Source organism: Lemur catta, chromosome 20 (genome assembly GCF_020740605.2).
Source record: "Lemur catta isolate mLemCat1 chromosome 20, mLemCat1.pri, whole genome shotgun sequence".
NCBI lineage: Eukaryota > Metazoa > Chordata > Mammalia > Primates > Lemuridae > Lemur > Lemur catta.
In genome coordinates this window covers 19,706,142-19,725,013 of record NC_059147.1, presented here as the reverse complement: position 1 = coordinate 19,725,013, position 18,872 = coordinate 19,706,142, and the positions used below count along the sequence as shown (strand labels likewise).

The 18,872-nt window shown below is 38.4% G+C and overlaps 1 protein-coding gene across 3 annotated transcripts in view; it reads left to right on the top strand.

Moving 5' to 3' along the window:
• AP1G1 (adaptor related protein complex 1 subunit gamma 1) overlaps positions 1 to 14,488 on the top strand; it is a 61,914-nt gene extending 47,426 nt beyond the window's left edge. For 2 of the 3 annotated variants that reach the window (XM_045534029.1, XM_045534028.1), the window contains 7 exons: positions 64 to 168; positions 1,178 to 1,319; positions 1,510 to 1,636; positions 5,414 to 5,521; positions 5,653 to 5,813; positions 8,758 to 8,856; positions 10,305 to 14,488. In XM_045534029.1, the coding sequence (XP_045389985.1) occupies positions 64 to 168; positions 1,178 to 1,319; positions 1,510 to 1,636; positions 5,414 to 5,521; positions 5,653 to 5,813; positions 8,758 to 8,856; positions 10,305 to 10,406 (844 nt within the window). In that variant the 3' untranslated portion in view covers positions 10,407 to 14,488. The remainder of the gene's footprint in view (positions 1 to 63; positions 169 to 1,177; positions 1,320 to 1,509; positions 1,637 to 5,413; positions 5,522 to 5,652; positions 5,814 to 8,757; positions 8,857 to 10,304) is intronic. The other variant, XM_045534030.1, reaches the window with a different exon arrangement.
• Positions 14,489 to 18,872: the final 4,384 nt, after the last annotated feature.

The following is an 18,872-nucleotide window of genomic DNA, read 5'->3' as shown; positions in this document are numbered from 1 at the left end:
TTGACTTTGTCATTTTATCCCGTAGCTGAATTAAGTATTTGACTTTGTCGTTTTATCCCATAGCCGAATTAAGAAAGTGGTTTCCATCTATGGAAGCAGCATTGATGTGGAACTCCAGCAGAGGGCAGTAGAATATAATGCACTTTTTAAGAAATATGACCACATGAGGTGAGTGAAAGAGAAACTAAGCAATTCATGTAGTACCTCTTAGCATCCTGAATTATCATGATTATCCATAAAAGACACTCATTCCTTGGGCTTTCTTAACTGGACCTCACAACCCTATTTAGTTCTAATTGCATGGCTGCTTTGGTTTTGTTCATCTTCTATTCTTCCCAGTTTCTAAATAAAATAACTATGCCAGGTGCAGTGGCAAGTGCCTGTAATCCCAGTGACTCAGGAGACCGAAGAGGGGGGGATTGCTTGAGGCCAGGAGTTTGACCACCCTGGGTAACATAGCTAGATCCCATCTCTTAAAAAAAAAAAGGAAGAAGAAGAAGAAATATTAGCCGGACGTGGTAGTGTGGTGGCACACACACCTGTAGTCCCAGCTACTTGGGAGGCTGAGGCAGGAAGATTGCTTGAGCCCAGGAGTTCAAGGCTGCAGTGAGCTATTAGGATGCTGCTGCGCTCCAGCCTGAGTGACAGAGTGAGACCTTGTCTCTTTAAAAAAAGAAAGAAAATAACTGTTTTTTCATTCAACTCCCCTCCCCCTTTCTAATGCTTTGTTATGGAAAGTTTGTTTCATTTCCTGTTTTATTTGATTAAGATGTGGGAGTTATGTTTTTTCAAGAGAAATAATCTCATTCATATCCCATCACCATCAACGTTTTGGTGTTTGTCATCTTTTTTCTTCTATTATGCAGTATCTTCTTGATTGGATACTGTTAATTACCTACTGATTTACCTCTCTTTCATCCCAGTTTCTCTGCCACTGAAATATATGCTTCAGGATTTTGGTGTACAGTTTGTTTATTCAGGTTTCTTGCTTGCCCTTAATCCAGCCAGGAATTTAGGTCATGTATTCTTGTAATCCACCTTCTGTTTTTGTGTGTGTGTGTGTTGGGTGATGATGGGAGACGGCTCTCCATGTTTGGCTTCAACATAGGTTTGTGGTTGTTTTTCGTAGGGAATCTAGGTTAACTGCCTAGAATTTAACCACTTCAGATTCTTCTAGGTCTGCCCTACTTGAGAGAATGCCTGTCATGGAAAAAGTGACCACAAATGGCCCCACTGAGATTGTGCAGACAAATGGAGAGACAGAACCAGCTCCACTAGAGACCAAACCACCACCCTCTGGGCCACAGCCCACCAGCCAGGTAGCCTTCCACTCACTTATCTGGGGCTTCTGATAATCTTATGTTCCCTTATAGCTTATCTTTTAGTTGATTCCTTTTGTTCCTGGATTGGTTTTTGATTCTCAACTCTTTATTTTTAAGTATTGAAAGAGCTTTGCATTAGATAGCAGACTAGAAAACTAATCAGTTGAGGTCTTATTTCCTTGTTTAGGCCAATGATTTATTGGATTTGCTGGGAGGAAATGACATAACACCTGTTATTCCAACTGCACCTACGAGCAAACCAGCTTCTGCTGGTGGAGAACTTCTTGATTTGCTGGGTGACATCAACCTTACAGGTGAGGCCAGTCTGGAGCTACTTAATGCCTGGATAGGGATAGGGCCATTGGGGGAAAACCACACTTAACAGACCCTCCAGCACATGAATCATTTGAAGATGGGATAGGCTAAGTGAGAAGCAAGAGTCGAATCTTCACAACATCTGGAATGTAAGCTGCCACGGCTGAGGCTCTAAAGATAATTCATAGAGATTCCTTAAAGCCTAATTTTTAATTTTGGGATAATATATTATTCATAGTATTTTAAGATAGAAAAGATATTCTCTTTTAGGCTCAAAAAGAATATATCCCATGTCACCTCTGCTTTTAGTGTACTAAGACATGACTTTCTCTAGGTTCTTTTCTACTCATGATTAGTTTTCAATAGCTATGGCCATTTTTGGAGAGATGTTAACCTACTGTCTATCTTTTGTCCTTCCCCTCCTACCTTCCTATAATTAAAGCCATTGAAGGAGAAATCACTCATAATATTCAAACATAACCTCATTTGGGAATATTTTTTCTTGTTTCTGTTCATATGTACTAGACATTTGTAATTGATGTGTTTGGCAATATTGTGAACCTCTGAGTTCAAGAGTGTCTCTGTAGCGTATAACTTCTATTCTAAGTTGCAGTGTAAAGCATAGCTTAAAAGTTAAAGTGTCTTCTTTAAAAGCATAATGGAGAGTTAGAGCATACATGATCTTGAGTTGAAAGCAGCAGTGGGATAAGGATGTTGGATGGTTAGCTAGACTCTCACAGGCTGATTTTTTGCCCTAATACAGCAGGCTCCCAGAGTTTAGGATTTATGTCTGTGTCTTAACAAAATTTCAAAATGTTCCTTGTCATGTACTTTTGAGTCATTTGCAAATCCTCAGATGCCAAAGTTATGCTGGATAACTGGAAAATCAAAAACAACCCCATAATTAAAATATAGTGTATGCTTCACTTAACATGTTAGCATTTTCATGTTAGTACATAGTCTTCATAATTGTAGTTTTAGATGATGTCTAATATTTTATCAAGAAGTTTGCATTATTATTTACTCAGTTTTTTACTGTTGGGCATTTTATTTGTTTCTAGATTTTTCTTAGTTGCCTTAACAAATATCATTACATCAGTTTGTCCTTATTTTAGATTTTTTTCATAGACTAAGCTAGTCTTTCTGAATCTGGTTAAAATTGGGATGATTGAACACTTACTTCATAGGGTATTTGTGAGGACTGCTGACCCCACCCCGTGCATGACACTTGGCAAATATTATTTACCTTTCCCTCAATTTATATGGGCACTAGTTTCACTGTACAGTCATAAGCATGAACATTGTGTATTATAATTTTTTAAAAGCCCTGTTAGGTAAAAAATTGGCCCTACTATTTTGTTTTTTATTTTTTCGATCATGGAGAATGTTTAATATCTATCTACATATTTGTATTTTAGATGAATTTCCTTTTTCAACATTCTTTTTGTATCTTTAACTCATGTATCATGGGGTCTTAAAGTTTGATTTGGTTTTTTTTCTTACTTTCTTGTTTCCCTAGTGTTATATGTAAAAGCAAAATGGTAAAATGTTTAAAAGCCTAGATTTTCTTTCCTCCTTCATAACATGTTTTAAACATGTTTTTCCACTTTCTTTACATTATGTTTAAAAATTCTAGATTCTTTAATTCATCATTACAGTTTTATCCTATTGTACAGTAATTCAGTAGAAATTTAGAATTAGATTTAGCATGTGTTTTTAGACGGTTTGGAGCAGTGAGTTCCTATTCCCAAAAGCTACTATACTGTACTTTTACAGAATACAAAAGCTAAAATTTGAGGGAGTTGGGGACCCATACACTGCCTGTGTATCTTGGGTAGCCTCTGATTCTTCATGAGAACATATTTCTAAACTTGTTTTGAAAATGTGAATTGGTGCAAAAATTTCTAGATTAGATTTATAAAAACTAGGAGAACTATATGAATATTTCTCTGTATACTTCATTGGTAATCTGCTTGACTGCACATTCTGTGGTGTTTGCATTTGTTTTAACTTCTTTTGCTTTGCTTAGCCACCTGTATTTCTGCTTTCTTTGCTAATTTTTAGTATGTCATCTTTTGCTAGTATTCTTTAGTATCTTTTAAAAATATATATACCAGCCTTCCTTTACTTCATTGTGTTGTTTTTTTTAAAATGGCATATTACCAGTTAATTTTGTAAGCGATTTGAAATCTTCAATATTAAATGCTTTGTCTTAATTTTACTGAATTTTTTCATGCTGCTGCTTAGAATCTTGAGTTCTCTCGTGCTCTATGAATTGCCTTATTGTATGACTCTCAACTTGTTCTCATTTGGAAGGAGCAAATACAAATGGTAATCTGACGATTTTTCCCCCACTCCACTTCATACCACCCCTCCCAGGGTGTGTATGTGTTTCCATTTTATTATGCAATATTTAACATCGACAAAATTTAATGAATGTCTTCATCTACCTAGTTTGTAAAATAAAATATCATTAAGAGAGTTGATGTTCTGTGTGTATTTCCCTTTCATCTCACTTTCTCTTGATTCCAGAAGTAACTGCTGTCTGTCCTAAAGCAGTGTTTAACATTGTTTACCATTTCTGTGTATTCCTTGAAACAGTGTGTATTGTTTTGCCAGTTTTTTTACCTTTTTGGAAATGGTATTTAACTGAATGTTGTCTTTCTGGCACCTTGCATTTTTGCTAAATATTATTTTTGTGAGAATAATTCACGAATAACCCATGTTAAGTGTATTTCTATTGAATTCACATTTTTACTATTGTAGATATACAGTATTTTATTGTATCAATATATCACAACTTGTCCATTATCTTGATGATGTACATTTTGATTGTTCTAATATTTCTTTGTTGCAAATCATCTTGCTATAAATGCTTTTTGTCTGTGTCTCCCTTTCTACATATGTAAGAATTAATTAAAAGCATTAATACGAAAGGTAGTTTCTCACCTGGGGAAGATTTTGCTCTCCAAAGATTGGCGGTGTCTGAAGATATTTTTGGTTGTCACAACTGGGAGGATGCTGTCAACTAATGCATAAAAGCCAGGGTGCTGCTTAACATCCTACAATTCAAAAGACAGCCCTGTACAACAAAGAATTAGAAAGCCAAAAGTATCATTAGTGTTAAGTAAGATTGAGGAACCTTTGTTTAAGGATATATTGATGTTCTACTCTACTATTGTCAAATTATTCTCTAGTTAGGTTGTACCAGTTTACATTCGTACAGCAGAGCTTAAAAGTCCCCGTTGTTCCATATTCTTACCAATATCTGGAATTATCAGACATTGAAATTTTTACTATTCTGATAGATATGAAGTGGTATCTCACTGTGGTTTTAAATTTCATTTCCATCATTACTGGTAAGATTGAACATCTTTTTATAAGATTCCCTTATAAAAGGTTTCCTCTTCTGTGCATTACTTGTTCATGTATCTTGCTACTTTTTAATTAGGTTATCTTTTTCTTACTGATTTTTGAAGATATTTATAGTTTGGATACTTATCCATTCATTATTATGTATTAATAGCAGACATTTTCTCCTGCCTATGGTATCTTTTTCCTTTTTTCCTTCACAATATTTTTTTAATACTGAATGGAAATTGCTCATTTTAAAGTATATGAAATTTTAGTTCTTTCCTTTTATGGTCTATGCTTTTTGCATCTTGTTTAAGGAATCCTTTCCTTAGCCTGAGATCATAGTAATTTTCTCCTGTATTTTCTTGGTGAGCTTTGTCATGCTGGCTAAGGTTGACTTTCTATTGGAATATTTCCTTTAGGTGCTCCAGCTACTGCTCCTACCCCTGCCCCAGTCCCACAGATATCCCAGCCCCCCTTCTTATTGGATGGGCTTTCATCACAGCCTCTCTTCAATGACATTGCTGCAGGTATGTTTGCTGTTGTTACCATCATTGCATGGAGCCCTGAGCCATGAGAGGTGGTTATTGGGGAAAGGAAGTAATAATTCTGCAAGCATTAGGCTGACTACAATAAGACTGATCTTCCCATACTTTTCCAGGCATCCCCTCCATCACAGCATACAGTAAGAATGGCTTGAAGATAGAATTCACCTTTGAACGTTCAAATACCAACCCCAGTGTCACAGTGATAACGATACAGGCCTCCAATAGCACAGAGCTAGACATGACGGACTTTGTTTTCCAGGCTGCAGTACCAAAGGTACTATACTGTCTTCTTTGCCTTTTGCCTTAAAGATTGGCTGATTTTTTTTCATGAATTTGGTAAAGGATATATCATAATGTTTAGAGATTAAACTAAATTTGCAGATTTAACTCAAACCTAACAATAATATAACTATTATGGTTCATTGAAGCCTGTCATTTTTAGTGAATAATACTTGGTCACAAATATTCTTACAGTTAGTATCATGAAAAAGAAAGGAAATTCTAATAGTATTGAGATCCAGTAGCTACGGAGTTCATTAAAACAATTAAGAAAAAATAGGCCGGGCGTGGTGGCTCACGCCTGTAATCCTAGCACTCTGGGAGGCCGAGGCAGGTGGATCGTTCGAGGTCAGGAGTTCAAGACCAGCCTGAGCAAGAGCAAGACCCCGTCTCTACTAAAAATAGAAAGAAATTATCTGGCCAACTAAAAATATATATAGAAAAAATTAGCCGGGCCTGGTGGCACATACCTGTAGTCCCAGCTACTTGGGAGGCTGAGGCAGTAGGATCGCTTAAGCCCAGGAGTTTGAGGTTGCTGTGAGCTAGGCTGACGCCACGGCACTCACTCTAGCCCAGGCAACACAGCGAGACTCTGTCTCAAAAAAAAAAAAATTAAGAAAAAATAAAAAGAACAGTAGAGCAGAATTCTACAAATTGGTCAGTTAATGCTCAGGGCATTGAGGATAATTCAACCTTCAGTAATACAGTAGTAAAAACCTAAAAACACAAAATCTAACATAGAATTAATGTTAATTGAGATGAGGGATTTTGTCTATTTAGTATTATCTTCTAGTCACTAGATCCAAAGTAAATTTTTTTTTCATCTCTTGATATATGAGAGAAACTTTCCTCTTTCCTTAATTAACATCCAGTTTACTATTGATATGATGACTGTTTTGGAGAGTTGAGGTTTTGTTTATACCAAATCTTAGTTTAAGGAGTATTTATATCCATTTTTGAATAACGAAAAGTTTTAAATAAAGAAAAGTTTAGAATAAGGGTTGAACAAAGAGCAACCCCTTTTCTGTACAAGAGCAGTGTGTATTTTAGGCTATATGGTCTCTGTTGCTACTCAGTTGTGTTATTATAGTACAGAAACAGCTGTAGACAGTATGTAAATGAATGAGGATAGCTTTGTTCCAATAAAATGTTATTTACAAAAACAGGTGTTGGACCATTCTTGGCCCATGGGCCATAGTTTGCCAACTGCTGGTTTAGACTAAGCTAACCTAATCTCTGTGATGACACGTGAAATATGGCATTCAGACAACACACATTTGGAAATTGAAGATGTTTTCTTTTATTTGTGGTTACTGCTGACATTGCAGCCTTCTTTGCTTACATTTTTAGAAGCTAGAGTAATGTAGGTGTTTTAGAAACAGTAGTGTCAAATGGTTAAGAACCACTAATGAACTCTAGACCTGTTTGGACTTTAATATTAGTTGTATGACATGAAGAAAGTTATTTAACCTCTATAGCTGAGTTTCTTCACTTGCAAAGGGGTTGGTGATAGCTACTTCTTCATAGGGTTGCTTTGAGGAATAGATGAGTTTTTTGTGCTAGGCACTGTTTGAAGCACTTTTCATGTGTTCAGTGCTCAGTAAATGTTAGTTGCTGCAACTTAGGTTTTACGCTGTTACTTAAGGCTGTTTTTCTAGCAGCTTACCACCTCTACTATTAAAGCATGGCCTTATTCTTGGTGGTGTACTGTACGATGCAATATGATGATGTAGCTTGAACTTCAAAATGTCATATTTCATAGATTCCACTATGTAGTATTTCACTTTTTAATATTTCTGAAATTGAGGTACATTTTTAAATGGATACCTTGTCATAGTTTAATGGGCAGCCTATTTTCCTTCTTAGTGGTACATAAAATAATGGTGTGAATTACAGTTGATAGTATCTTATATTTAATGAAAAATAATATTTTAGCTTACATAATTTATCTTGACAGTAGAATTATGAATAAGACCCAATATAATAAATCTGTACATTGAGACTGACTCTTTCCTCTTGTAATTTTTGGCCTTAGAGAAGACTAACCTATCTGCTCTCTCTCTTTCTCTTTCTTTCTCTTTCTCTCCCTTAAATATTTTAGAAGTCTAATCTATTTTAAGGAAAGATTTTTAACATTCTAGTATATAGACTAGCTACTTAATACAGTATGGTTTACCTTGCTTGCCTATAGCACTTTCATCTCTCATCCTATAAACAAACAAAACCCACCAGCATTCAAGACATCATGGCATTTGGCTTATCTTGAACTTTTGCTGTACAGGCTAGTTCTGCACATACTTTTTCTGTATATGGACCTTGTGTCCCTAATGGAGTGACCCTAATGTGTTCCACTTACATATTAACAGGCTGGCTCTTTCAAGCCTTTTCTTCACCTCTGTCCTGTAGGGGGAGGCCTTGATATGTTCCAGATTATGCAGGCTTTAAAAAACAAAAGTTCAAGTCTCTGGGTTCCAGTCATCTAATTACACAAATGCATAAAGGCTTATAGTTGCTGACAAGTATTTTGGTATTTTATTTTTGGAAAACTTTTCTTTTGGTTTCTTTCTGGGGTTTTTTAAACCACAGGCGCCCATTTTTTACTTGCATAGTTGGTCAGTTCTATTAAGTAAAGTTATCAGAACAAGAATTGGTCAGCTTTTGAAAAGAGGTAGACTAAAATTCCTTCTGCCAGAAAGAGGAGTATCGCTCATTGCTGGTTTTCATGATCAAAGACCTAACAGTGGGCTTTTACAAATACCATGAGTGACAGCCCACACACTATGAATTGTTGATATCTAGAAAGCAAATCGTAGGCAAAACTTAGTAGTAGATAAATCTGTTATTTGAACCATCATCTGGGTGTCTAACTTTTTTATTTGTTGACATCTCTGACATAGCATTTTGTATTACTTCTGAAGAGTGCCTTTTATTCCCCCTAGACATTCCAGCTGCAGCTTCTGTCTCCTAGCAGCAGCATTGTCCCAGCATTTAATACGGGGACCATCACACAAGTCATTAAAGTTCTGAACCCACAGAAGGTGAGTAGCACATTTGTAGCCAATATCTGAGCAAGGTGTAAGTGTATTTCCTGAAATAAAATTCTGCTTTGTTTCTCGGGTTTTTTCTGACTCATAGAGAAGAGATCAATGAAAATGCCTGGTCTGACTTCCTTGTTCTTTTGTAGATGGAACCCAGAGACATCAAATGACTTGGTGGCGTCTTATTAAAATGCAGCTTAAAAAAATTCTCTATTTAAAGCTGTGGGCCCCAACCCCCAGACTGCGCCCTGGTATTGATCCATGGCCTGTTAGAAAATGGGCTGCACATCACCACCTAAGCTCTGCGCCACCCTCCCCCCACCAGTGACACCCCACCCTCCCAACCCCAGTCCCTGGAAAAATTGTCTTCCATGAAACTGGTCCCTGGTGCCAAAAAGGTTGGGTATTGCTGAGGATTAAAGGTCTAGTTTTTTTGCTGCAGGGGGTGTGGAAGGGGGCTGGGAAGGAGGAGCTTAGACATTTTAATCTGTAAAGTTGAAATCTGAGGTAAGGACATTTGTTGAGCCAAATATCTACATGTACTGCTGTAATTATTAAATGTGGATTGCAAAAGTGGAAGGATTTTAAATGAAGCAGCCAAATGAAAAATAGCTTTAGAAACTGAAATTAAGCAATGTTTTATCTTCTCAAAGAAGTAGATGTACTCTACCTAATAGTAATCAATTGGCTGATTTTCAAACAGCTTCTGAAAATGATTCAAAGAATTTTTCACCTTGGAATATCCCTACTAGTTCCTTGTAAATACCAGTATAATTTCTTCCTCTTGTAACACTACCTTTCCTCTGTTAGTCGCTGTATTTTGACCATCTGTCTATACCACAAGCACAAATTTCTTTGACCATCTGATACATAGAGTAAAAATTTTCTTAGTGCATTAATATTTGAAATCTGCCCCATAAAGTAAAAAGTACTTAATAATTGAGTTCTCTTAAAACTACTGGTTTTACCTGTGAGTTAACTTTTCTTTTATGCTTTGGGAACAAAACAAGTTTATGTTCACATTTACTATAGGCTTTGCAATAAAGTAACAGTATACTTGAATGTATAACATAAGATGAGTATGTGTTTACCTCATCTTTCAAGAGACTTGGATACGAGGGTTGAATCTTTTTGAAAAGCACTCAGCAAATGTTACTAGTAAGTGTTCCCAAGTGGTTCTGTCCTTCTAATGCAGTTGTGGGGTTGAAGCCAACCACATGTCCTGGATATGCACTTTCGTTACTTGACAGCATAACGTTGGCCCCTTGGCTTAAAGCTAGAGTCCTAGGTGTTTTCTGGTTGTTGTTTGCCTGTGAGTCATTTTTAAGAGACAGCTTTGCTTTAAAGTAAGTTGTTGACTCCTAAGATTAAAAGTCTATTTGTAGACTGGACAGATTCTGGAGATTTTATTTCAGTATATAATTTGTGATTCTCTTTTCCTCTTATAGCAACAGCTGCGAATGCGGATCAAGCTCACATATAATCACAAGGGCTCAGCAATGCAAGATCTAGCAGAAGTCAACAACTTTCCCCCTCAGTCCTGGCAATGAGGGTCTGGCACCATTCTCATTCTTATCCCACTCAATCAAAGGAACTCTGGAAAGGAGGTTGTGATTGCTGGCAAGTCCCCCCAATTGTACCATGGGCATGAGGAGCTGAAGAGAACTGCTGAGGAGGATTCTCCTAAAGTTATTGCTGACCTTGAAGCATTGTTAAAGACTAATGTCCTCTCCTCCACTGTTGAGGCTGGCTGCTTCTGGAGGCTACTTTGCACTCTTCTTCCTCTTCTCCCTTTTCCGCACTTCTCCACCCCTCCCACATTTACAGCCAGAGTCAACATTCCCTGGGCCCCTGAGGAAATAAACAGCCGGTCTGGAGGAGAGGACTGGAATTCATGGCGAGAAAACACTCACTTTGTCTCTGCAGCAAAGAGTTGCCCCTTCTTTCTACTGTTGTTTCTCTGTGGACTGGGCAAGGTGGGGTATTTATTCCTCACTAGCTGGGTTACCATCTTCAGGCGCTTTTTACATCTGGTATTTGGAATGGAAATGTAACAGTGGACATTAGGGAGCCCTGCCTTTTTCTACTGGTTCCCCCAATGTGTGAAAGAGGCATTAGGCTCCTGGTAGCCTTTTCTGTGCATTGCTGTATACACACAGACACACACATGTATGTATGTTTGTTATCAAGAACTGGTCAGACCTTGAGAGGTTATTTGTAAACACTGGACAGATGCAGTTAAAAGAGCTTTTGTTGAGATTCGGCATGAAGGATATGGTGCTCTATTTGTAATAGAAACTACCAAGGCTCTTCCAGCTCCCCTTTCTCTCCATTCGTTAGCTGTAGTCATGAATACTCTCCATCATTTTCAAAATTAATTCCTCCTAAAGTGCAAAGTGAACACCTTCTAAAAGATACATTAAGAATTATTAATGGCCCTGTTCCCACCACAAATTTTAAAGTTTCTCCTAAACCTGTAACTTGCCTGTTTGAACTGTGGTAAATGGTTGGAAAGAAGAGTTCACCAGTTTTAAAGTTCAGACTCCTTAACAAAAGCACCTTTGCCCATAGGAAGAGTGAGTATCAGACTCATCCTGGAGCATATTGGAGTCATCTTATCTATTACTCCAAACTTCCCTTTTTATTTCCTGAGCCTGGCTTGGACCTTGGCATTCCGTTTGAATTCCTTCTTCTAACTGGAACATTTGTGTTGTATCTGTAACACTGGCACTGAAATAAAGACCATACGGTTAAAGAAGTCTTTCCTATATTGTACTTTATGGTGTTGGAATGAAGCCTTGGAGCTTCCTTGCCCCTTATGTCAGAGGAAGTCTTATGGACACCCTAGGGTAGGAATGTCCTTTCCTGAGTCTGAGAAATTGGTCTTTTGAAAGAGACCAATCTCATGAATATCCACATCAAAGACTTGAGCTTTTTAAACTAGTGAGAGTGCCGAGTGCTTTTTAGAAAGGACCCATGCATTCTCAAACCTTAAAATTGAGTTGCTAGAATGAGGTAGAGGTGACTCTCCTGTGGTACATGTTGAATGTACTGTGTACGTTCAAATATACAGGCACCGTGTCATATACTGAAGAAGAAAGAAAGAATGAGGCCCTTAAAATTGTCTTAAAATGTTTGCAATTGTTACTGTATTGAGTACAGTATAATTACTACTTTGGCTTCAGTCTTAAACCTGGATACAAATGTCCTCCCCCCCACTTCATTTCACCAAGTCTTTACTTAAAATCTTCAGTGTCTTGTCAAATCTAGCTCTGTATCAGATGCTAGACTATTCCTAACATTTGACAAACTGGAGTTGAACTAAAGGCTCCAAAGGGGAATTTTTTTGGTCTTACTAGTATATAAGAACAAGATCTGCTAAAACTTACTCCACTGGTTAAATGGTTGACTGAGTTAAGAACAGGATATTATCCTCTGCATAGTTTTCAGTAAAGTAAATGTGGATTAGTGCATATTTCAGACAACTGCTCTGCCTGTGCAATGCAAAATAGCCTTTAAAGGTTTCTTTTGCAGACTGATTTCATTGGATGGACACTTAATGCTGTGAAACATGATAAGATTAACGTAATGTTGGTGGACTTCTTGAATAGAATTTGTCTTAACATTCCTCTTTGTGTAGAGGCTTTATTTTCTTTCTTACATTTATAGTTAACCAGCTCAGTTTTTTTATTTGAACTGAGTTGAATCTCTGAAGAAATCTGCTCAAGACCATGCTGTAAGACAGTAGTGCTAGCTAATGGAGCTGGGAAGGGTCTACTCCTCTGGCAAAAGCATCTCCTTGGGTGATCATGGTTTTGAGGTAGAGTTTATGATCATCCATAGCTTTGGCTAGAAGGAGTAAAATATCATGGCCTTAACACAAAGGGTGCTGTGTATAATATGAATTGATTTTGGAAACTGAACCTGAGTACCATACTGAAAGGCTAGCAGCCAAATACCTGCCTAGGATACTGATGGTTGTGAAGACTGTTTCAAATGATAGGATCTTTGAAAGCTTCAGCGTGCCTTAGTTTCTAGGATCAGAATTAGTTCTCTCTCACTTGGCCTTGCAGCTAAAAGGAGAAATCTCTTAATTTCTGTGAACACTTGCACATTTCAGTAATTTCTTTCCCAAGCATAACCACTCAAGGGGGAGCAAATTTAGATGGATTTACAACTTTGGAGCCATTATGAGAAAAGAGCAATTTCCATGGCTGTTTTCATAAGCCTAGAGTGATAAGCAGTGAGCCCTCACACTTGGACCATACTTCCACAATTTCACATGTACTTGTACCTCATTATTTTCCTCTTCAGTGATAGTTTGTATCCTATCTTCTTCCCACCCTGGTAATCCTAAGGGAGAATTCATCTAAGTAATCTCAAGAAACTGTAGGAAGGGTGTTCTCCCTGAGAAGCTTCTCCCACAATGTTTTGGTGCTGTTCCCTTGAGGTGGTTTGGACAGTCATGGAAGTTTCATGCTGTGTACAGTGATCATCTGTTAATTTTAAGGTTTTTCTTATTTAAAGAAACATTCCTCAATGTAACATTTGGGAGGGGATTCTTAACCTCTTGCTAGGTTAAAGGTGTGGTTTGTGCCCCATGTTTCTCCCATTCATATATGAAAATAGACTTTTAAAACCGTCCAACACCTTTGGTTTGAATATTTCCATCTGCTATATAGCATGCTTTCCATTTTTTTGTCCTTTTAGAAGTTGGAAGTTAGGAAGTACTGCTTTTGAGGTTCAACTTCATTAATTTCTGCATTGGAAAATATTTGGGCCATGAGAACTAGGGGAAAGGAGTTTGAATGCGTATAATTTTTTTCTAGTGAATGTATTTTAACCACAGTGTCCTAAACTGAGAGCACTCACAAAGTTTGTGGTTGGGAGAGTGGTTTTACATGTCTGTGTATTCATGAATTTGGGAGTGGGGAGGATCATTGAAGAGAGAATTGTTCAGAAAGTCCTGAAGTTTAAAACACTTTTGACCAGCTTTGACTTGGGAGGCTGGGGCTGCTTGTAGAACTGGAAAATGAATAACTTTATCAAGCAATAGTAGTGAGTGGGTCCCCTCAACAAGTTTCCAGGACCTGGAACACTTCAACAGAAGAAAATGCTGAAGCAGCTTGCACAGTTGCTTCGCAAACTTCCAAGAGGCTGATTTTGGCTTCAAGATGGAGCATTGGAGTTTTCTTTTTTGTTTGTATGTTTTTTTAAAGAACCTGCAGTTGAGCTTTGTGTTTTGTTTTTGTTTTCTGTTTGGGGGCTACATGGGAAAGAGCTTCTGAACTCTTTCCTTTGTGAACTCCCATTGTGTTCCTGTAAAGTCCCTTTTCTTTCCTAATGTTGTAAGTTACATTTTCATTAAGCCCCATCACATCTTTACTGTAAAAATATTAAAAGGCTGTTTCCAAGTGGGACGGCTAATGAAGTTCTAATTATTGCAGACATATTTTTGAGATGTAAAAAAAATTTAAAATTAAATGATAAGTCTTAGAGGCGAGTGAGGAATAAAATGGATGTAAACATTTACATGGGATGCATTAGAATTCTGCTGTGTGTATTGTCTTTTGGTTGAAACAAATTATGAACAGTGACTAATAATAAAAAGTCAATACTCCATGATTTAAAATTTGCTTCCTTGCTTCTTACAAGTGGATTAGAAGCCTTGGATGAATTTTATTCCAGAGCTTTGAACTAAACTCATTAATGTGTTAATGTTACTTTTGCACAGAAATCTCACCAAGAGAGGAATCTGAACAACTTAAAAACTTTTAGGTGTTATAGACAGTGAAAAAGTCTTAAGCTGAATCATACATTTTAACCAAAATATGATTACTTCCATGCTTATCTTTTCTATATAGTTGAATTCTCAAACAAGGCAAAGATGAAACATATCAAGATGAAATATGTTAGCGGTGGTCTTGAGTTTTAGTAATAAGTTTCTTTTTGTGAATTGGTCAAGCATATCTGTGACTGGAAAAAGGAAGGCTTGACCAGCCAAAATGAGTGTTCTATTTCATGGTCTATTTTATATGAACTCTTTCTTATATAAATAATTTTTTGGAGATTGGAAGCTTTAGGTTTTCTATTACTTTGATGATCCCGAACAGTCCCTTTGAGAAGGGGGAGGCTGTGATAATCCCGATTGAAAAGGAGAAGGGTGTAGGCTTGGCAATTATCTAGTTTAGGCAGAAGTGCCCTTTGGCACTGTTTGATAAACAACATTTCTATAATCTTTCCTTATATGCAGCTTAGTTAAAATTCATCTTTGTTTCTGATACTAAATTTAGTTGTCACTTTCATCTAATGTAATTAGATGAAACCATATAATAAAAGCTATATAGAAAAGTTTAGCCAGTAATAGATTTCAGATATGTGCTTAACAATACAAGAAATAGTATTCAGATTTGAATTTCAATCCAGAGGGACTAAATTAATTTTTATTACTTTTAAGGGTTCTCTATACTATGTCCTCCCCCCAGTTCAATTGTCCCCATATTTGGAAAAACAAATGTTCAAGGAAAAAAATTTCTTCAAATCTCGAAACAAGGTAAATACTGCCTATTTATTTGGAACCAAAATAAGGAATATCCAAAGCTGCTCAACCTATGGTAGCACAACAAGGGATTTAGGCTTAAAGATGACTCTGTGGATCACTGAAGGAGTAAGAATTAGATAAATAAGTAAATATGCCTTTTATGGTTCCTCTACCAAAATCTGACAGACATGAGCTTTCCTTCTCGAGACTCTCTTCCCATTTTGTAGCGAAGATTTGGAAAAGCTCCTGGCATGAAGAGTGTGTGTGTGTGTACCTTCTAGGGAGGTGGAGAGGGTATGCACAGCTGTTATAGGAAGGATACAGAAAGGAGAGATTCTAATGACTTCTCTGCCTCTTGGCTTGATCCAAACAGTGATTTTTATAATGATGAACCTGCAGTGAGGGCAGATGGATTTTTACACACACACACACAAAAAAAAAATCCCAGAGGAATTTATTTTTAGGATTAGTCTCAGCTGTTTACCATTTCCAGAAATTGTAGTTACATAACCCTTGGCATACATAATACACACTGCCTTGAACTAGGGGAGAGCGTGAATATGTGACCTTTGAAATGAAGTATGCAATCTTAATGGCAGTACATAATTTGAAAAGAAAACTCAACTGGTTGTCACCACTGAATTGGATCTTAAATCATGAGGACCATTAAAGGTAGTAGCTACATCATAAATTATCCCCTGGAACATTTGGGCTGGTGGCTTTCTCACCACCCTCCTCCCCTTTTTGAAAGAGGTACTACTGTTGCCAGTAGGAAGAAGTGGTACATAAATAACTTTTAGAATATGCTTTTATTCTGAATTAATGCTTTAGCTCACTATTCAATTAATTAAAACAACAACCATCTACCACTGCTGTTCCCTAGCATGGACTCAGACTTTGGTTCTGGAACAAGACCTTACTGTTTTGGGTGATCAGTCAATAAAGAGGATCTACTCAGGAGCTCTGGAAAAGGTAATGTGTAATACCTCAAGAAACAGGCTTTTTAGCCTAAATAAGGGCAAGACCTTGTCTCTAAAAAAAAATAGAAAAATTAGCTGGGCGTGATGGTGAGTGCCTGTAGTCCCAGCTCCTGGGTAGGCTGAGCCAGGAGGATTGTTTGACCCCAGGAGTTTGAGGCTGCAGTGAGCTCTGAGGATGCCACTGTACTCTAGCCTGGGTAACAGAAGGAGACCCTGTCTTAAAAAAAAAAAAAAGGCTTTTACACTTATTTTTTTCCTTATCATTGCCTATCTGCCCTTGATTAAGTCCACTTTTGTCTCCATATTGGTGCCTATTCCTTATATACCAGTGTTCTTGCTGGAAGAAATTACCCAGTAAGCACTGAAATGGGAATCCAGCTACTTTGAGTAGCTTTTTTTTTTTTTTTTTTTTTTAATTTTGTAGAGATGGGGTCTCGCTATGTTGCTCAGGTTGGGCTTGAACTCCTGGCCTCAATTGATCCTATCTCCCAAAATGCTGGGATTACAGGCGTGAGCCACCATGCCTGTCCTGAATAGCCTTCTTGAAAATAATATTAGTGTGGATGGAAAACCCAGGAGGTGGACAGCCTAAGAGATTTTTTTCACCTTAAACCAGACTCATAGAGTCAAATCATTTTTAATGCATTAAAATCAGACCAAGAAGGCCGGGCACGGTGGCTCATTCCTGTAATCCTAGCACTCTGGGAGGCCGAGGCGGGTGGATTGTTTGAGCTCAGGAGTTCGAGACCGGCCTGAGCAAGACCGAGACCCCGTCTCTACTAAAAATAGAAATTATATGGACAACTAAAAATATATATAGAAAAAATTAGCCAGGCATGGTGGCGCATGCCTGTAGTCCCAGCTACTCAGGAGGCTGAGGCAGGAGGATTGCTTGAGCCCAGGAGTTTGAGGTTGCTGTGAGCTAGGCTGACGCCACGGCACTCTAGCCTGGGCAACAGAGTGAGACTCTGTCTCAAAAAAAAAAAAAAAAAAAATGAGACCAAGAAATGAAGATTACTAGAGATTGAATTTTCAATTTTGTTTTTGTTTTTGACATGGGGTCTCACTCTGTTGCCCAGGCTAGAGTGCAGTGGTGTTATCACAGCTCACTGCAATGTCAAACTCGTCAAACTCGGGCTCAAGTGATCCTCTCACCTCAGCCTCTGGAGTAGCTGGGTCTACAGGATGAGCCATGGCACCTGGCTGCAAGAGCCAAATTTTGTCTTGACATTTAAAATATCTCCAAATGGATACATATCTCAGAGATGGACACAGACTGCCTGCCCTTTTAGATCTCAAACTGTCTTGTACTAAGCCTACAATTAATGTATTCTAGACAGTTGGTCTGGACTAGGTAAGCTAAAGCAATGGATGATGGGTGATACTATCTTTACCAATTCTTCAAAGGTCAAGAAATTATTGGTTTTTGCTGTTTAATTCCTTACAAGTTACTTGAATGTACAATACCTGTGTAAGAGGGGAAGGCTTCCTAGGAAAATTTAGGAGGAATTTACAAGGAGAGTATTTTTTTAGAAATTGAATGAATCTTAAATTTCAAATTTCAGAATATAGTGGCCACTGTGAGTCCCTACTAGATGTGAGGCACTCTGTATGCATTATTCACCATATTTTCTTAATAACTACTAGGTAGATATTAATCCCTACTTCACAGTTTAAGAACCAAAGCCTTAGATCAAGTAACTTGGACAGGGGGATAGATTTAATAAGGGGTAGAGCAGAGATTTGGAAGCAGGCTGACTCCAGATTTGGCCCACTGGCCACAAAACTACCATCACTGCAAGAACTTAAAAAAATATGCTAACTTTTTAAAAAGTTTTTCTGACTTAGCCTTGCAAATAATAAAATGGCTCACAGATCATTTTACTATATTAAATCTGCTCGAGGCGGAGAACAGAATTCTGATCACTTTGCTACATGAGGAGAAAGGGAATTCAAATATGGCTGGGAGGTGAGCTGACGTTTTGTACGAGGTGGTTGAACTTGCTGAAGAAGGTCGTGGGCACGCACCTCTAATAAGGAAGAGAAAGGGCCTTACTAAGATGAGTATCCTCAGCCGCTTTGCCAGTGAGGCCGATAGGCCAATTTTGAAGTAGAAGGAGGAAAGTGTCTGGGAGAGGGAAGTTACAAGAGCCACCCTTGGCGGAGGGCAGCGTCCTGTCACAATTGACAGGTGCAGGCCCCACCTGCCCCTTCCTCCAGCTGGACTTCGAGGGCGGGGATAGCAGGAAATAACCCTCCCTGCGCCCCAGTCCTCCAAACCTACGGTGGCGGGCAGCCGAGGCCCCACGCCCTGCGGCGGCACCAAATTCCCCCGCCCCGTCCTCGCCTCCAGCCGGCCAGGATGCGGCGCCCCAGCCCCGCCGCGCCCGCAGCTACGCAGGTCCGGCGGGGCCGCGGGGGGCGGGGCCTGAGGCCGCGGGGGGCGGGGCCGCCGGCTGCTCGCGCGCGCCGCCGAGGCTCCGTGCGCCGTCGCG